This window comes from Sander lucioperca, chromosome 15, assembly GCF_008315115.2.
Source record: "Sander lucioperca isolate FBNREF2018 chromosome 15, SLUC_FBN_1.2, whole genome shotgun sequence".
Taxonomy (NCBI): Eukaryota; Metazoa; Chordata; class Actinopteri; order Perciformes; family Percidae; genus Sander; species Sander lucioperca.
The window spans coordinates 30,789,497-30,805,726 of NC_050187.1; the positions used below are offsets into that span (position 1 = coordinate 30,789,497).

A 16,230-nucleotide genomic window follows, 5' to 3' on the forward strand; every position below is an offset into this window, starting at 1 on the left:
ACTACAGGCTGTAGGTGGAGCCAGAGGAGCTGGATTTTTTTTTAAATTACCTGCTTCATGTAGTTCTACTCAAACATAGGGTCAGTTTCAGCAAATATGACAGTTTTATAAGTCTTACCTACTGCATCTTTTAATAAAATAAATAAAGTGCTATATCTCTAAGTCATAATGTGGGACTTGGTGTCATCTAAGAAGAGACACACACTGGATGTACAGTAATCTTTTATTTCTTCAGGAGGCAACTCATGAGAACATTATATACATTTCTGGGCTGGCGATGGGACAATTTGGTTTCCCTGCTGGGGCTTTATCACAGTCTGGTCACAGAAATAGCGCTGACATTTTAGAAGCTTGGTCTGGGTTTTTCCTTCAAAATGTTACATAAATTTCCCTAACAATTTTTTCAACGTAAGCTTAGCTAAATTAAATGTATTCTTTGAGGAAAAACTTCACTAGAATGATGAAATTGCAACCTCAAACTCGAGCGTTTATTTTGGTACGAGAGCAGCTGAAACTCTGAACAGATCAAGTTTCTTACAACAGAATCACTCCTGTTCATTTCCTACATTGTATTGTAACTTCAGTACGCTTTCAAACATCCGTCGACGTTACTTGATTTATTGAAGTCTTGTCCCACAGTACAATCTCACAAGTATAGAGCTTTAATTTTTAAGCTCTTACAATGTCTCACTCTGAATAGCTATATTCCATAGTCAACTGATTAGGAAGCCCAATTTATTTCAGAAGTAATTTCAGTTTCAACGAAAGACGGCAAGTTCGTTGAGCAACAAAGTGCACAACAGCCAAATTCTATTTTAATGGAAATTCTGACAAGCAACAACCATGTGGAGTTGGCCCTGGTAAACCCTAATTGGCCCTGCTGTGGAAATTTGGAGACCGAATGGACAAAAAAATGTGAGAGGGGCAATACAGAAAACAGAGGGCGGCAGAGACGGGCAGTGATGTCATGAAATAATCAGGCTTTATTACTGGAGTCTCTGAAAGTTAAAATCATTCAAACGTCTGGTCTCTTTGTTGTTTAGCTCCATGTATCCATCAGTCGATCCCTTTGTCACTTAGTCCGTCCTAACTTCCACCTCACGCTCCCCCCCCATCCCCCCCCCCCCACCACACGCTCCCCCTCAGTCTTCCAGCGCCAGTGTGTTGAGTTCCTCGTCAAGCTCCTCCAGATCTTCTCCTGTGAACAGGTTCTCATCCACCGGTACCTCCTCTTCTTCCTCCTCTTCTTCCTCCTCCCCGCCTCCGTCCTCCCCGCCTCCCTCTGCTCCCGAAAGCCCGTTGGATTCAGCGCCACCGCAAGCCCCGTTCAGCTGCTCCTCTGTAGATGGGCAGAAAAAGATTTGTTTTTAAATCATGTTTTGGTTACTTGTGTATCAGAAGTACTCATACTGGGCTTATTTGTTTCTCATTCCCACAAAATGTACTGGCCGGCTTTTCTTACCATTGTCTGTTTTCGTCGGCTGAGTCTTGTTCCTCGAGGTGAAACGGTCCGTGGATGCTACGGTAATGCCTGTGTTGTCGACCTCTTGTGGAACAAAACGGGATAGGTCTATGTCCTGGACATCTGTAGAATCAGTCTGAAATAAAATTGTAAATTAGGTTTAGTCAGGAGTGTGACACAAGACAGCAGGTAAAATAATGTAGAGAAGCTGGGAAAGTATTATGTTGAGGGAACTCTGGTTAAAACACTGTGGGGAAAGTGTGTTGGTGATACACGGTGACCAGTGTGGAGTCATTTTGCCCTAAATGCAGCGTTCCGTTAGCCTGACAAGCCAGACCCACATCAAGATGTTGGGTCTGGGAACTCCCCATTGGCATGGCTCAATCTGAGGGGTGGGATAAACGGTTGTCTTTCAAATTCCCTCTGCACTCAATCATTAAACTTTTGCCGTATCCGGTCGGCAAAACTCCGAACACATCTTCCTTTTTCAAGAATGACTTCAGTGCTTAACTCCAAGTCTTCCAGAGTCACGGCCAAAGCCGATTCCAAAGACCGCTGTTCGCCAGCAGCGGCAGCCATCATCTTTGTTTTCAAGTAGCAGGGAATTCACGCGGAACCGTCGCAACTCTGCCGTCCTTACGTTAAGCCCGCCCACCGTCTCTATACACGATTTTATACGAATTTGGTTTTTCCAGCTTGCAAGCCAACGGAGAGTTGCTAGACGACCCTGGCTGCAAATTACATTTGCTGCCGCTAGGGCGCGTCTAGATTTCTAAGCTAGCGTTCTGTGCTAATTTGAGTCCTGCTTCATGCTGAATAATTCTCTCAAATTTTTTTTTGTGACTACTTAAAATCAATAACGTCAATAGTAATTATATTAGTAATGTGTACTTAGCTGCATCAGAACATCTGCACTTTTCAGAGTCAAATTGAAAACTTCTTATGAACGAAGTTGCAGATTTTCACAGAACAATAAAAATGCACAATGTAGTACCAGAGAGGAAAAAAATGAACAAAACGAATTAACGGACAACATTTTTAGTTGTGTTATTAAGTTTAATTAAGTAAAGATTGATTAAAGGAATGAATGAAAAAAATGTTCTTGTTGCATTAAACTTAACTATTAATTTACAGCCTGAATCTACGAAGCAGCACACAAGTGTACAACAGGTGCAGACAATTAACGGGCAAATCATTTGCTGAGTGAAAAGGCAATTCAAAAGGAATTAAACCATTTTAAATGCAGACAAGCACTCTTAAGTCTGGGGGCTGCATCAAACCACTTTGCATCACCTGTACGAAAGCTGAATTATAATTGCTTATGGATGAGGCAAAAAAAGTGTGCTGAAAAATGTTGCTCTGTCTCATCTCTGAGCTGTGGAAACTGTAGAGATGACATATGGTCCACACCGCCGAGAGCCTTGGACTCTGTTTGACTTCACTTTGTGCAGCCGGCTTTTGCTGCTGTTAACTTTTCAATTCATGGGTTGAACCCAGAAATTTGGGCTCCATTTGTGATGAAATTTCAAACACTTAAACTGAACATTAATGCAGTAAGAGATACAGTATCTGTTCTAGCAGTTTGTCAGCTTAACGTCACTTACACTTTCATCACAATTAACAAAAGGATACTGTTTTTATGGTCTACCCCTCTTCTTCAATGTTAAAGCTGCAGCCATGAGCTTGAGCATGTGGATATTTCTCTAAATGGTACATTTTGTTTAGATGTTTATATAAATTCTACAGTTTCAGCACTACAACAGGAAGACATGAGTTGCTTCTGTTCACCGTGTTAAAGATGTTTAAATACTTAATGGCTCTATATTTAGGTATTTAAAATCTTTTCTGAATATCTCAAACTGCCTGACAACGCTGACCTCACGGCATAACCAAAATAACTTGCAAAACACTGTTATCCTGCAGATATTTTGTACCAACAATGCAAACTATGAGACACCAAACAATGTTGAGTGCAGTTATTGTGCTGGGACATCTCACTTCTCCATATGAAGTCATACAACGCCAAACTAAATAACTAATGACTGTAGGAGGTATCATCTGCGCTCCTTCAAACTTTCTCCATTAAATTCTGTGACTGTGTGCCGCGATACATTACCTGTTCGTCGTCGTCATTATCATCTTCTTCTTCGCTGGCATATTTAGTGTCGTCGGCTTCAGCATCGTCATCATCCACCAACTCCGGATGGAACTCGAACACTTCGCGCCCGCTCACCTACAGACACACGTGATTTGATTAAATCCTGTATTACTGTGGAAACGTTGGCATCGTAGACAAAATGTACACACATAAAGTGACCACAGAAACAAACATCCAGAAAACCTAATGACCACACACACACACAAGTTGGAGCCACACTTACCACTAGCGATTTTCCAGCCTTAAAGTCAGCCTTCTTCTTCTCCATCTCATCCCTCGCTTTGTCAATCTGTTAATCAACAGCACACACAGGGAAAGGTAAGGGACTTGAAACATTTCAAACATTTTCTGGTGCTTCCCAGACAAACTGATGTTAATAAAATGATTAAAACGTGTTCCCACCTTCTCCTGCCTTTTCCTCTTCTTCCAAGCCAGGAAAGTCTCCAGGGTGATCCGAGTCACATTGACACCCAGAGCTGCACGCTGCAGGGGGACAGAAAACCAAACTAAAGAGAGCTTCCAGGGTAACATCAGTCAGAGTATTTAGGGACATCAGACCCTGTGTGGTGCGCTACAGCCTCACCTTTTGTGCGTCAATATCTGAACATCCAATTTAGCTGTCTAAGACCTGATTTATTCCTGTGTTGTTTTTGACTGACCAGTGTTTGTTCTTGTGTTCCCAGACTATCTGCATAGACAGGCATCTTACAACTTATTAAGCACATCTTCAAATAGTTGTACTTTATTTGATTGTAGCATACTTTAATGTTTGTGAGTGAAGCTTTTTGTAACAGTTTTTTAAGGGGCGATAGAAATAAAAAGTTTATATACTCAATAATTACTAGTAGTAATAGTAGTACAGCTAGTGTCAGATTGGTAAGCAAACCGCCACGGTCTTGTTAACACATTTGATTTAAACACTAATATTTCCACCAGAAGCTAGCTGTGGTTAGTAGTTGTGTATTTATGGTGAACCTTTCTTACAGTTGTACTCCCTGCTGAGCTGGCTGACAAATTGAACAGTTTTGTTCACACTAACTGAGCTCACTTTTGACCTACAATGCTTTGGAGTGGAGGCTTGATTAAATGGTACTTACATTGAGTTATTCTGCACCCGTATCAATCAGTTCTAATGTCCAATATCTTTTGGTAAATACATCTACAGGGTTCATACGCATTTTAACCAATACTTTGTCATGACTTTTTGGCAAATTTCCATGACTGTATTCCTGAAAATGTCAGTCGACATTATACAATAAGAATAAAAATCTGTGTTAAAGCTTACCCTCAGAGGTTTAACAATAAAATGAATGCCAATTTATGTGGTTCATAGTGGGATTTGTAATATCGCGCCCCGAATAGAACGTTGAGGTTAAGACGACGTGAAATACATTTATTAATCGATTTTTCGAATTAAAAAGGAATTCCATGACTTTTCCAAAACTTTCTGGGTCTTTTTATGTTTCCAAAACCTTTCCGGGCCTGGAATTTGCATTTTTTAAATTCCATAACTTTTCCAATTTTTTCAAAACGTATGAACCCTGCATCTAACTAAACTAACTAGAAAGAGTTTGTCTGTGTGTTCGTCCTTTAATTTTCGCCACAACCGTTCATCCGATCGACTTCACACTTGGCGAGTGTATGGCTGAGGAACCCAAGGAAGTGCAGTGTCGAGTGCCAGCTCTTGAGATTAATGGACATATTTATTAGTTGTGCGTTATGTACACATTGTGTAGTGTACTGAGAGGGGACCCCTATTAACTGTTAAACTGCTTTGAACGGCATGCTGGGTACAGCTTGCTCTCCATCGCTCGCTACTGCACATTTAAGAACAGATGGAGAAAGAGTTGGTGGTGACGTTGTAGCGAACTGAAACATCTCAAGCTTCAGCGATGTAACTGTGGAATCAACGGTTCTGTTCGCGGAAATAGTGGTTAAAAATAGCTAGCTGTTGGCAAATCATTTGCATACTCTAGCATTGCTAGGGAACGCAGCTAAGTCATGGCCAGTGTATTGCTCAGGTCCAAAGTAAAGCGCAGTGTTGAGTGTGAAGTTGTTAGGATGAGCGGCTCTCAGGAAAGCTGCTAACAGCAATTGGCCCGTTCTAAACAGGTGTGTTTGAATGGGCACTGCACTCGTTTATTTATCATTTGTGCACACTCTTATTATGCCCAAATAGGGCTGGGCGATATGGAGAAAATCAAATATCACAATATTTTTTACCAAATACCTCGATATCGATACCGCAACGATATTGTAGTGTTGACTATTGGTGCTTTCACAAAATATTTACACAATGAGATTTTTGATAAATAATCATCAGTAATGTGGATATAATGACTAAGTGGGTAAGGGCAAATAATAGAACAGTTACAACAGTCTGGTAAGTTCAGAAAATGACATCACTTTACTGGAATGCAGCCTTTAAAACCAGGAAAAGACAACACTTATGTCATATTACGATATCCAAAATCTAAGACGATATCTAGTCTCATATCATGATATCGATATATTGCCCAGCCCTATGCCCATGCCTCCATAAACATCAGAGTTGGATTGTAGTTACTATTTTCCTGAATCCATGAACCGCAAATTGCAAAAGTATAGACTTACCTCGTTTTCTATCAGTTCCTCCAGCGAAATTTCGTCCTCCTTATTCTCCTCCTTCTTCTTGTCTTTTTTCAGTACAAAGCCAGGTGGCAGAGCATGCCGGTACATGCAGACATCACCCCCCGACGGACATGACCAGAACCAGCCGTACTTATTATTCTCTATGGCCTCCAGGAAGTGCTTACACACCTGCAGACAACACAGCGGAGTAGATAATAGTACAAAGAGGGGACAGGGTAAACAGACAGCATCTTGTACTATTACTGTATTTAGCTGAATGTAGTTTAAGTTTGAGCGACTGTTTGGGGACAAACCGTCATGAGATCAGATTAACTGAATCCATCAACAACAGAAAATCGTTTTCGTGTTTTTTTGAATCAAAAAGAGGCTTAGCTAATACCCAAAGGACAGTCAGTTTAGCTTTGATTCATGGCCAACCTGAGTATCAGCCAATTGCAAATGCCCACATTGATAAGAAGAATAAATCAGGGACCAAAGACTTATATAATGATTGATTTAATCCAATACCTCCACTATTGATCAAACCTAGTCAATGGAAACCCTTGGAGATTTTTTTCCCCCCTTGGGTTTGGTTTTCTCTTCCTCTGTCTCTCCTATATCCGTTTCATCATCATCCATACTTCCTGAACTCCACATTTCTCTCTGTTACATATCTGTAACATAACTTAATTTCTGTTCTTTTTCCATCATCAGTCAAGACTGAAAAACTGCTCATCAACTTGGGCTCCATTTGGGCTTTCATGCAATCGGTCATATTATCAATTATCAAATGGAACATTTGATGAAAATGCAGATTTCCCTCCGTGCATCAACCTCGTCATCTGTCCCCGTCTTTATACGCTGTTCATTCTTCATCATCAGAGCAGACTTACAATTTGTGTTTTGGCTTTCTTCTTCTCTGCCTCTCCGTGTTTTTTGTTGACGACCTCTTCCAGTTTCTTCTCATCCCAGTTGTCCATAGTGTCTAAACACAACAAAATTAATTCAACAATTAAGCGCTTTACAAATAATAAAAACTAATAAAAGTGTGTGTGTGTGTGTGTGTGTGTGTGTGTGTGTGTGGGGGGGGGGGGAGTTAGTGGTTCCGAGATTTCCCTCTGTGCTCACCAAAACAGACATAAAAGCATATTACGGCTACCACATCTATAAAAGGGCCTTTCTTTCATGTCATTTTTCAGTTTAGGAATCGGAAAAGTACCGGTTGGGTATCGGAATCGTAAAAATCCAAACGATACCCGACCCTACTTACAATACATCCTGGTCTCACTGTACACTAACCTTTCTCCAGGTCATCATCTCTTTCATCCACGTAGAGGCTTCTTTTCTCACATTTCCTCTCCATTGACAAATCATGGCTGAACTTGCACTTGTCACCTTTGGTACACTGGCCCTGCTTAAAAAATGCACACAGCACTGACTTTGGGTCAACGCCTGCAGAAAAAAAGAGATGAGATGATTTGTTATATTTTCTCTACATTTACAGACAACAACAGACACAAGAACAACCAGTAAATGTTTGACATTTTTACATAATGAACAACTCAAATGAAAGACAGAGCAGAGTTAACAGTACAATATAGAAAACAATGTATAGACTTGAAATTAATCCCTCTCAATCATCACTTGTGACCCACTACTAGTGTGTGGCGGTGTCTGTATCTGCAGAGACCCTGCCCTCTGGCTGGTTTTTCCTCTTTTCTTATTTTGTGTTCAGGACGTTTATGGGCGTCAACAGAGAATCTTTGGGCCCCACGTTTGTGTAGGACTGAGACAATGCCTTTGTCCCGATTCGATTCTTTCATGATACATGGGTGCCGATTCGATTTGTGTTGCGATTTTCATCTATTGCGATTCTAAAAATTTTGCGATTCGATAGCATTGAGTATTGCAATTTTCTTTTCATCTTTAACAAAAACAAAAGTTGAATAATACACTTCTAGGGACAAAATATCATGAGACATTTCTAAAAACTAATCGTTTTCTAAAAAGAATGCACATCACATGTCAGTCAGTCTGACATTTATTTAATTTGTAAAGAAGAACATGAATTTTCTGCTTTCACTCTGTTTTGTTGGAAACGGATATGATGTAGTCGCTGTCGGCAGTACCATTTAAACAGAAAATATTTAGGTGAAACACTGGTGTGTGTGTGTGTGTGTGTGTGTATATATATATATATATATATATGTCAAGCCCCTCTGCGTCTAAAGGCCCTAACACCAATGAGATCGGCGCGCGTCGGCCCAAGTTGGGCTGATGGCGAGCGCCCGTCGCCACGCGCCAGCCTTTGTCTACCTTATTTTGGCCATTTCAACATGTGGAATATTTTTTTTTACTTTAAATGCTTACTAATACTTTCACAGTTTGGTTACCTTTTGCGACTTTCTGAGCAGCGACTACAGGTTTAAACAGCTCGTTGAGTTCGTCCAACTCCTTCTTCTTATCAACCTTCTTATTTCCATCAGCCTGGGCAGCCGATACATACAAACACACACACACACACACACACACACACACACACACACACACAGAAGGTAGATATATTTAAAGATGATCTCATCCAATTAAATTAGCTGAGCACATAGACAGGGGGTGAAATCTAGTCAACAATCAGGTGCATTTTTCTTGTTCATCTGAGCTGATATTTAAAATAATATGGTAGAAGGAGAAAAAAGTAAAAGGATTAACAATAATGTTTGATCTGTTCACGGTTCAAACAAGAGAGATATAAACAAGAACAAGAATTTTCTCCTGACCGGTTTCGCAGTTCCACTTTTGACTTGCTGAGTAACGTTCTTGATGAACTTCTGCTGCTTGGCCCCTTTCTTGTTCTTCAAGCCAAATGTCTTGTCCTAGTAGAAAAAAATAAAATACGTTAATCAATCGCATAACCTCAAAAATCATCCCCAGAGCAAGCAGTTCCAACTTAACAAGAACGATTTTCTGCACTTGTTTTCCTATCTCAGCAAATAAACAAATCTGTAACAGTAGAAGAGCTGTAAATAAATCAGATGTGACCGTTTCCTGTTGGAATCAATGTGCTGATGACTAAAACTCTTTTTCATCAATACATATTCATTGTTTCTAAATTTCTAATTAGGGCTGGGCAATATATCAATATTATATCGATATCGTGATATGAGACAAGATATCGTCTTAGATTTTGGATATCGTAATATGACATAAGTGTTGTCTTTTCCTGGTTTTAAAGGCTGCATTACAGTAAAGTGATGTACTTTTCTGAACTTACCAGACTGTTCTAGCTGTTCTATTATTTTCCTTTACCCACTTAGACATCATGTCCACATTACTGATGATTATTTATCTAAAATCTAAGTGTGAAGATATTTTGTTAAAGCACCAATTGTCAACCCTAGAATATCGCCGCAATATCGATATCGAGGTATTTGGTCAAGAATATCGTGATATCTGATTTTCTCCCTATCGCACAGCCCTATTTCTAATTCAGCAACAATATTGAGACTCTTATCAAAATGTGGGCACAATGTGATAAGATTTGATTACTTAAATTTAAACAGCGGCCTTTCTCTGAAAACTTAAGATATGGCTGTCATTATGTAACAATGTTGGTCCGTCCCACAATGGTCTACACTGAATACGTAAATATATAGTTTCTTGTTAAAGCTAAAAAAGGCACAGCCATTTCCCTAAAAAGGTGGGCACCGTAGTTTTCAACATGAATCTTAACTAGTGTGTTTTTAGGGATACTATATTCAGCCACAGATTAACATGTCTCACATGAGTTTTCAATAGTTTCTGGACAACAATGGAGGTCTATAGTAGGGCTGTGCTCAATTGAAGAAATTCTTAGTCGACTAACACTCATTCAATTGTATCGACTAATCGATTAGTTGATTTAATCGACAGATCTGTAAATCTGAGTTTCTCCGCAAAGAGTCATGCAAAAGCACCACTTTAATTCTTGTGTTTGCCAGAGATGTGCTCGTACGTTTCTTGGAAATAAGTCATTCAGCATGAAAAAAGCATAAAACATGATTAATCGACTAAAGAAATCTTAGTTGACTAAGACCAAAACGACTGATTAGTCGACTAATTGACTAAGAGAGGGCAGCCCTAGTCTATAGCACAGAAAAATAAACTCTATCAAGCTTGTTTATTTTTCATGGGATTTGTAGACAACCAACTCTATCTTGTGACCATAGATAACATACAAAGTGCTTATACAAAGTACCTGTTGTGTGATACTTTCCGACTCATGACAATAAAGACAGATAAAACATGACGCTTTATACATGAAATCACCTACAATTCAACTTTTGTTTTTACAAAGATCAGCAGTGCAATAACCCATCTGGTGCATTAACACGTTGCAGTACAATCGGTGCCTGTGAATGCTACAACAGTAAAAGGCGGCTAACTGACAAGCCGGTATGGACACACTGACAGAAAGATAGATTAACAAAACCTGAGATTTGACAATGTTTTATGTTTACAGCTGCTTTTAGAGAGAGACGTCGGCATTAACAGTACTCTCACATCAGTCAACACACACATTAAAGTTTTAAAATGTTAAAACTTTTCACCAGTTTTTACTCAAATCTGGTCCCTCATCTGTCCTGTGAGGCCGACCACAAGCAGGCCCATCGCACCGCCATTTGATACCCATTCATATAAGAACAACCAAGATAATCACACAATACACGATAAAGGCGTTATGTAAAGTTTCCCAATTTAAGCCGCTGACATTTTGGACATAAACCAACCTTTCTCGGACAAGTGTGAACACGTACAGCGGCGGCACGGCCCTGCTAGCTGCTTGACTACCTCGTTAAGATAACGTTTCATGAACTAGTCAAATTGAACAAAGTTAGCCTCGTGACAGCTGACTAACTCGCTTAAGATTGAATTATAGTGACTAAAGCAGCTAAATTAATCGCAACAACTACTGAACGATTATGTAACGCTGACAACTGCCAAAAGGCCGGTGTAGCTTTGGCGTTCGCTTGTCAGCTACTTGCGTTAGCTTCGGTTAGCATTTTTAGCTAACGTTTAACACTGACATGCTAACTCGTGATATTTTTTATTTTACCTCAATTATCTTCTCCTTTTTCTTCTCTTGGGTTTTTTTATTCCCCGCGGGCTGGGCGGGTTTCTTCGGAGGCATGTTGGCTCAGGTATAGTTGTGTACAAAACGCGAATAGCCGTATAATATTTATTTTAAATGAGGTGTTTCGATTGGGAAGTCAGCTCCACATTACCCAGTTGGTGCTAGCACAGGCACAGCAACGCCGTCTCTAGGCCACATGTGAATTGTTGATGTTCTGTGGCGTCATCACGCATCACTAGAGGCATGATGGGTAGTGTAGTCTACAGGAAAAACGACTTTATCCAACTAAAACCTGCAATAACCACTGGTGGAATAATTACTCAGAACTTTTACTTAACTAAAAGTAGAAATAATTCATTGAAGAAATACTTTAACAAGTACAGGGCTTTTTCTTTTTTGGTTTTTCTTTCTTTTTAGTATATATACAGTCTACAAATAGGCCTACCTCAAAAATAGACTTGTATTTGAGTTACTTTCCACCGATGGCAAATTTTTTGTAATAATAATCAATATTCGCAATAAAGCCTGTGTGTAATGTGTGTAAAAACTAACAAAAGAGTAAAAAATTTAATTTCCCCTTGGGGATTAATAAAGTATGTCTTCTTCTTCTTCTTCTTCTTATTATTATTATTATTATTATTATTATTATTATTATTATTATTATTATTATTATTATTAATAACATTTAAAAAGTGTACAGGCCTACATTTATATTTTGATTGGATATGGAATTTTCTATCCCCCCTGATATAACCCAGCATTGCTATTTACTGAGCTTTTGTTTTATTTTACAGCATTTTCTTTCATAGCATTTTGTTACCTTTTTAACCTTTAACCAGGTAAATCTGTAATGTAGGTTGAAATCCCTAATCTAGACAGACCAGCCAATACTGTCACACAGAGCAAAAAAGATCATCTAAAAGCATTAACCAAATGTAGGCCTACTACATTTATAATATTTATTTGTAGAAGATAACGACTGATGTACCATAAAATATTCCACAACATTATAGTATATGTCTATATGTTTTTTATTCTAAATATCTTTTATCAACTGGAGTATTGGGGTTTCACTCAGGGTCTATAATTACATTGCAGTGTTAGTGTTGAACCACCAGGTGTCAGTGTTGCAGTATGTGCCAGTTCAGATGAGAAGTAACAGATGAGAGAGGCACTGACTAGTTTAGTGGTCAAGTACAACCCAAAATCCCAACATATGAGAGCATATAATTGATATCAGAAGGAAAACAAGAAGAATACATGTAGTCTTTAGAAGGAGCTGGCTGACTTCAAGCACTCTGAATGGAAACTCTGAATCATCCTAGAAATTCTGTCTGCAGAGTTAAAGTAATAAAACCACCAAGTTTTTTTTATTATTTTGTCAGATTCATGCCACAGAACTGATTGACTCGTACAAACCAAAATGATCAAGACAAGCGAGTCAAAAAGTGTGGCTTGAGTCCAGAGAATGCCAAAGTTGGAGATGATTGTATTCGTTATTCAGGAGGAGTTTACACACATATACCATTAAGAAAATTTAAATATGTTCAAGAATCACATGTGGAAGAAACTTTGATGCTTCGGTGTGCAGTCTATTCATGAGAAATGAAGAATTGTGTTTCTACGATATGGTGGTTAACAAATAATTGTCCTATAAGCATAAAAACGGTCATTACTGAGCCACCATCTGGCCAGAGGGCATAAGACTGTTTTATTAGCATTTTGCTTCTATTTAATAGTTTGATTGTATAGACCACTGGTCAATTAGGACACCCTTGGTATGACCTTTACTGCCTGGACGAAATTTAAGGGCCTATCTGGAAACTCTAAGTGGAGGGGAAATTAAGGGGAAGGCAGAAAAAGAGAAGAAGAGCCACAACCTCTGCAACACCAGGGCTGCAGCAGTCCGTTGTGTCTGAACTCCCGCTAAGAAGAAAACTCCTTTTGTAACCAGAAGCGTGAGATCGCATCATGGCTGCAGGGCGGAGAGCCAACCAGCAGGGATTTCACCACTTCAGCTGCTGATTCAACTTGATTTAATTAGATTTCAGTTACGTTACTAACGTGATTTCATTTGGCATATTTGACACGTGTGGCCTTCATCCACATCCTGTCTCAGTTCACTGTTCAGAGAGAGTGTGTGTGTGTGTGTGTGTGTGTGTGTGTGTGTGTCGTACAGCAAACTAAGGCGCAGTCACGAGCCAAAATAGGTCACACACGCCTGCTCCTTTTGGGCTCTCATTTGCTCTCGTGGTTTTTAATGAGCCTTGGTTTTTTGAGGGTATAAGGGACATTTACTCAGTTTGGGCGCCCACATAATGACAGTGGGCTACTAGTAGTGTGCTTTAACGAGTCCCAGAGTGAGACAATTAATTTACTCTAGTAACAGCATCCTTGGCTGCAAACGCGTCACCAAGTCAGCATCTTCTCTGCTGTCTGTGAGCCTGCTCACGTGCTCTGATGCGACTTTATTTCATTTCATCGGATGTGGAGATATTTATTTATGAGCCGTTTGTCATGCATGGCGCCCTTCCGCCTTGCAGCTCATTTAGCTGGCAAAGGAATGTGTTGGTATATAATAACCTATATTGACACAACTCCTGACTGCCTAACTGAAGGCTACATTTTAAGACAACAGAGGTGATATTGCCTCAAGCAAACTTTCTTTTTCTCACTCCCACTCCTCTCTTTTCTTTGAGGATGTGTGTGTGTGTGTGTGTGTGTGTGTAAGAGCAGTCTCATAAATCACTATATCTGCTACAAGACCATTTTCCCCTATAAACGCCTTCTTCATATTCATACAAACATCGATCTTTTCTGCAGAGGGTATGCATGTCATGTACACACACAAACACAAGCACGCACATGACTGCACTTGAATCCACTGCAGATGAAAAGAAAACATCTCCTGCCTAATTAGGAAAGCACAGCAGTCGATCTTTCCGTGGCATCTGAGAAAACTTGACACCACACAACCCACCCAGTCCAATTTTTCCGAGGCAATAATCGAAAGCGTCCTGGTATTCAGTCGGGCTCGGCCTCCCCTTTCTTCCAAGGACAAACTGCAGCACCTTGTCTGCCCTGCTGACTGCTGAGTGGGTCATCGGCTGTCAGTTGCTCCCCGTTACGAAGCTGCACGACACCGGGGGCAAAGAAAAGGGCAGGGAAGATTGGCTCCGACCAGGCCCACCCAGGCAACCTGCACCAAAAGAAGACTTCACTGTGGATGGAAAAAGAGTGCTGCTGCATAAAGACCCAGACCTCCCATCATCCCCTCATTGTCTTTTCCCCTGCACACCGCTGAGATCCCATCAGTCTGCGATGCTCCTCGCAATACAGAAGTTATTTTATGCCAAAGTTGTTGTAATTTCCTCTTTTTTTGTGAATCCCACTTTCCCTTTGAAAACCCCTCGTCTACATTTACTTTAGATGGTTTCCTACACTTCCAACAATGACTTTTCCACCCCCGAGAGAACAAGTGTGAACTTGGTGTATTTAGATTTGTGTTTTATGTTCAGGTAATGAGCGATAGCAGGAGAAGAAGTGGTACTGACAGCAAGAGAGCACGTTCTTTTTTTTCATCCGAGAAAAGGGAGAAATCATACCCTTTTACTGATAACAGAACTTGTCTGCTGGATGCATTGTTCTCTGGTCCCTCGAGGCTACGGTCGGTGGAGAGATTGCTGTGTATTCCTCCTCTCTTGGTGGAATTCTTTTTCCCTGTGTGACAATTGAAAGTCGGTGCAAAATGGAGAGTTTAGAAAGGAGCGCTTTGCTCGATTGTCCTGAGGGACTGACACCAAAACGGGATGTTTAGCCTACTGTTGATATGTAACTGAATGAATTGCAGTCCTTTCTATTACTTTTTTTCATACCATTGTAGCTGCTTTTCATGATATCCACAGTGATCCACAAAAACAGAGCACCAAATAACAAGACAAGATGTTTTCCAGTTGCTATTTTGAAACTATGTGTGTTAAACTGTTTTCAGGAAAAAAATCCTATAACTAGCTGCAGAAAGAAATGTCTAGACTCCTTCTCAGAACTGAATAGAGTTGTTTGTAAACCTTATTACTGTCAGTCAAACATCACCAAATCATTTGGTGGACTTTTTTTATTGCAGTATTTTCAGCTATTGACTCCCTGCAGGGTTTCCTTTTTAGCATAAAACTGTTGGTTGTTTTGTTGTAATTTTACTTGTGTTCCTTTACTTTATTGCATTCCTACTACGCCTTTTTATTGTGTATTTCGATTTCATTATTTCACACCATCTGCAATCCATATTCATCTCATGGGGCAATAAAGATTGGATTGAACTGCACACACAGTCACCCAGGGAGGAGTGGAGGGCGATGGTACATTGGCAGATAACTGGAAACGATGGGAACATTAATGAATGAGGTAATAACGTAAGAGTTGTTTGGAAAACAATCTCACTACAAGGTCCATTCTGGGCCTTCGAACATATCGTATTATCTGGAATCAACATTGATGATTCCTTAAAGGGCCCAGGAAAAAACAATTGATATTTGAACATCTACATGACAACATCATAAAACTCCATCTGCTGATGAAAGCTCCAGAGCCGCTGCGAAATGGAACCTGTGGTGACGTTGTTTTCTCAACTTCTGAACTTTGAACCTCAACATAAATACTTTGAATGTTAATGCTTCGTGTAAGAAACTAGAAAAAGGCTTATACATCAATCAAAATCAAAATGTTTAGCCTGGTTCCAGACGTCTGAATCGCTGTCCATATCCTTGATTCTTTTTAGGGATGCACCGAATCCAGATTTTTGGGGTTCGGCCAAATACCGAATCCACTGGTTAAGATTCTGCCAAATCCGAAACCGAATACCGAATCCTACTCCCATCCTCAGTCCATTAACAC

General features: G+C 39.9%; 1 protein-coding gene across 1 annotated transcript; it reads right to left on the reverse strand.

Moving 5' to 3' along the window:
• Positions 1-205: 205 nt before the first annotated feature.
• On the reverse strand, positions 206-11,582 carry zc3h15 (zinc finger CCCH-type containing 15). The gene is made up of 11 exons (XM_031316055.2): positions 11,323-11,582; positions 9,008-9,103; positions 8,624-8,717; positions 7,530-7,682; positions 7,124-7,215; positions 6,234-6,419; positions 4,023-4,103; positions 3,844-3,909; positions 3,579-3,695; positions 1,463-1,598; positions 206-1,339 (listed from the first exon to the last, which is right to left on the reverse strand). Exons 1-11 carry the CDS (start codon positions 11,395-11,397, stop codon positions 1,143-1,145), a joined length of 1,293 nt encoding a protein of 430 aa, XP_031171915.1. The 5' UTR covers positions 11,398-11,582; the 3' UTR covers positions 206-1,142.
• Positions 11,583-16,230: the final 4,648 nt, after the last annotated feature.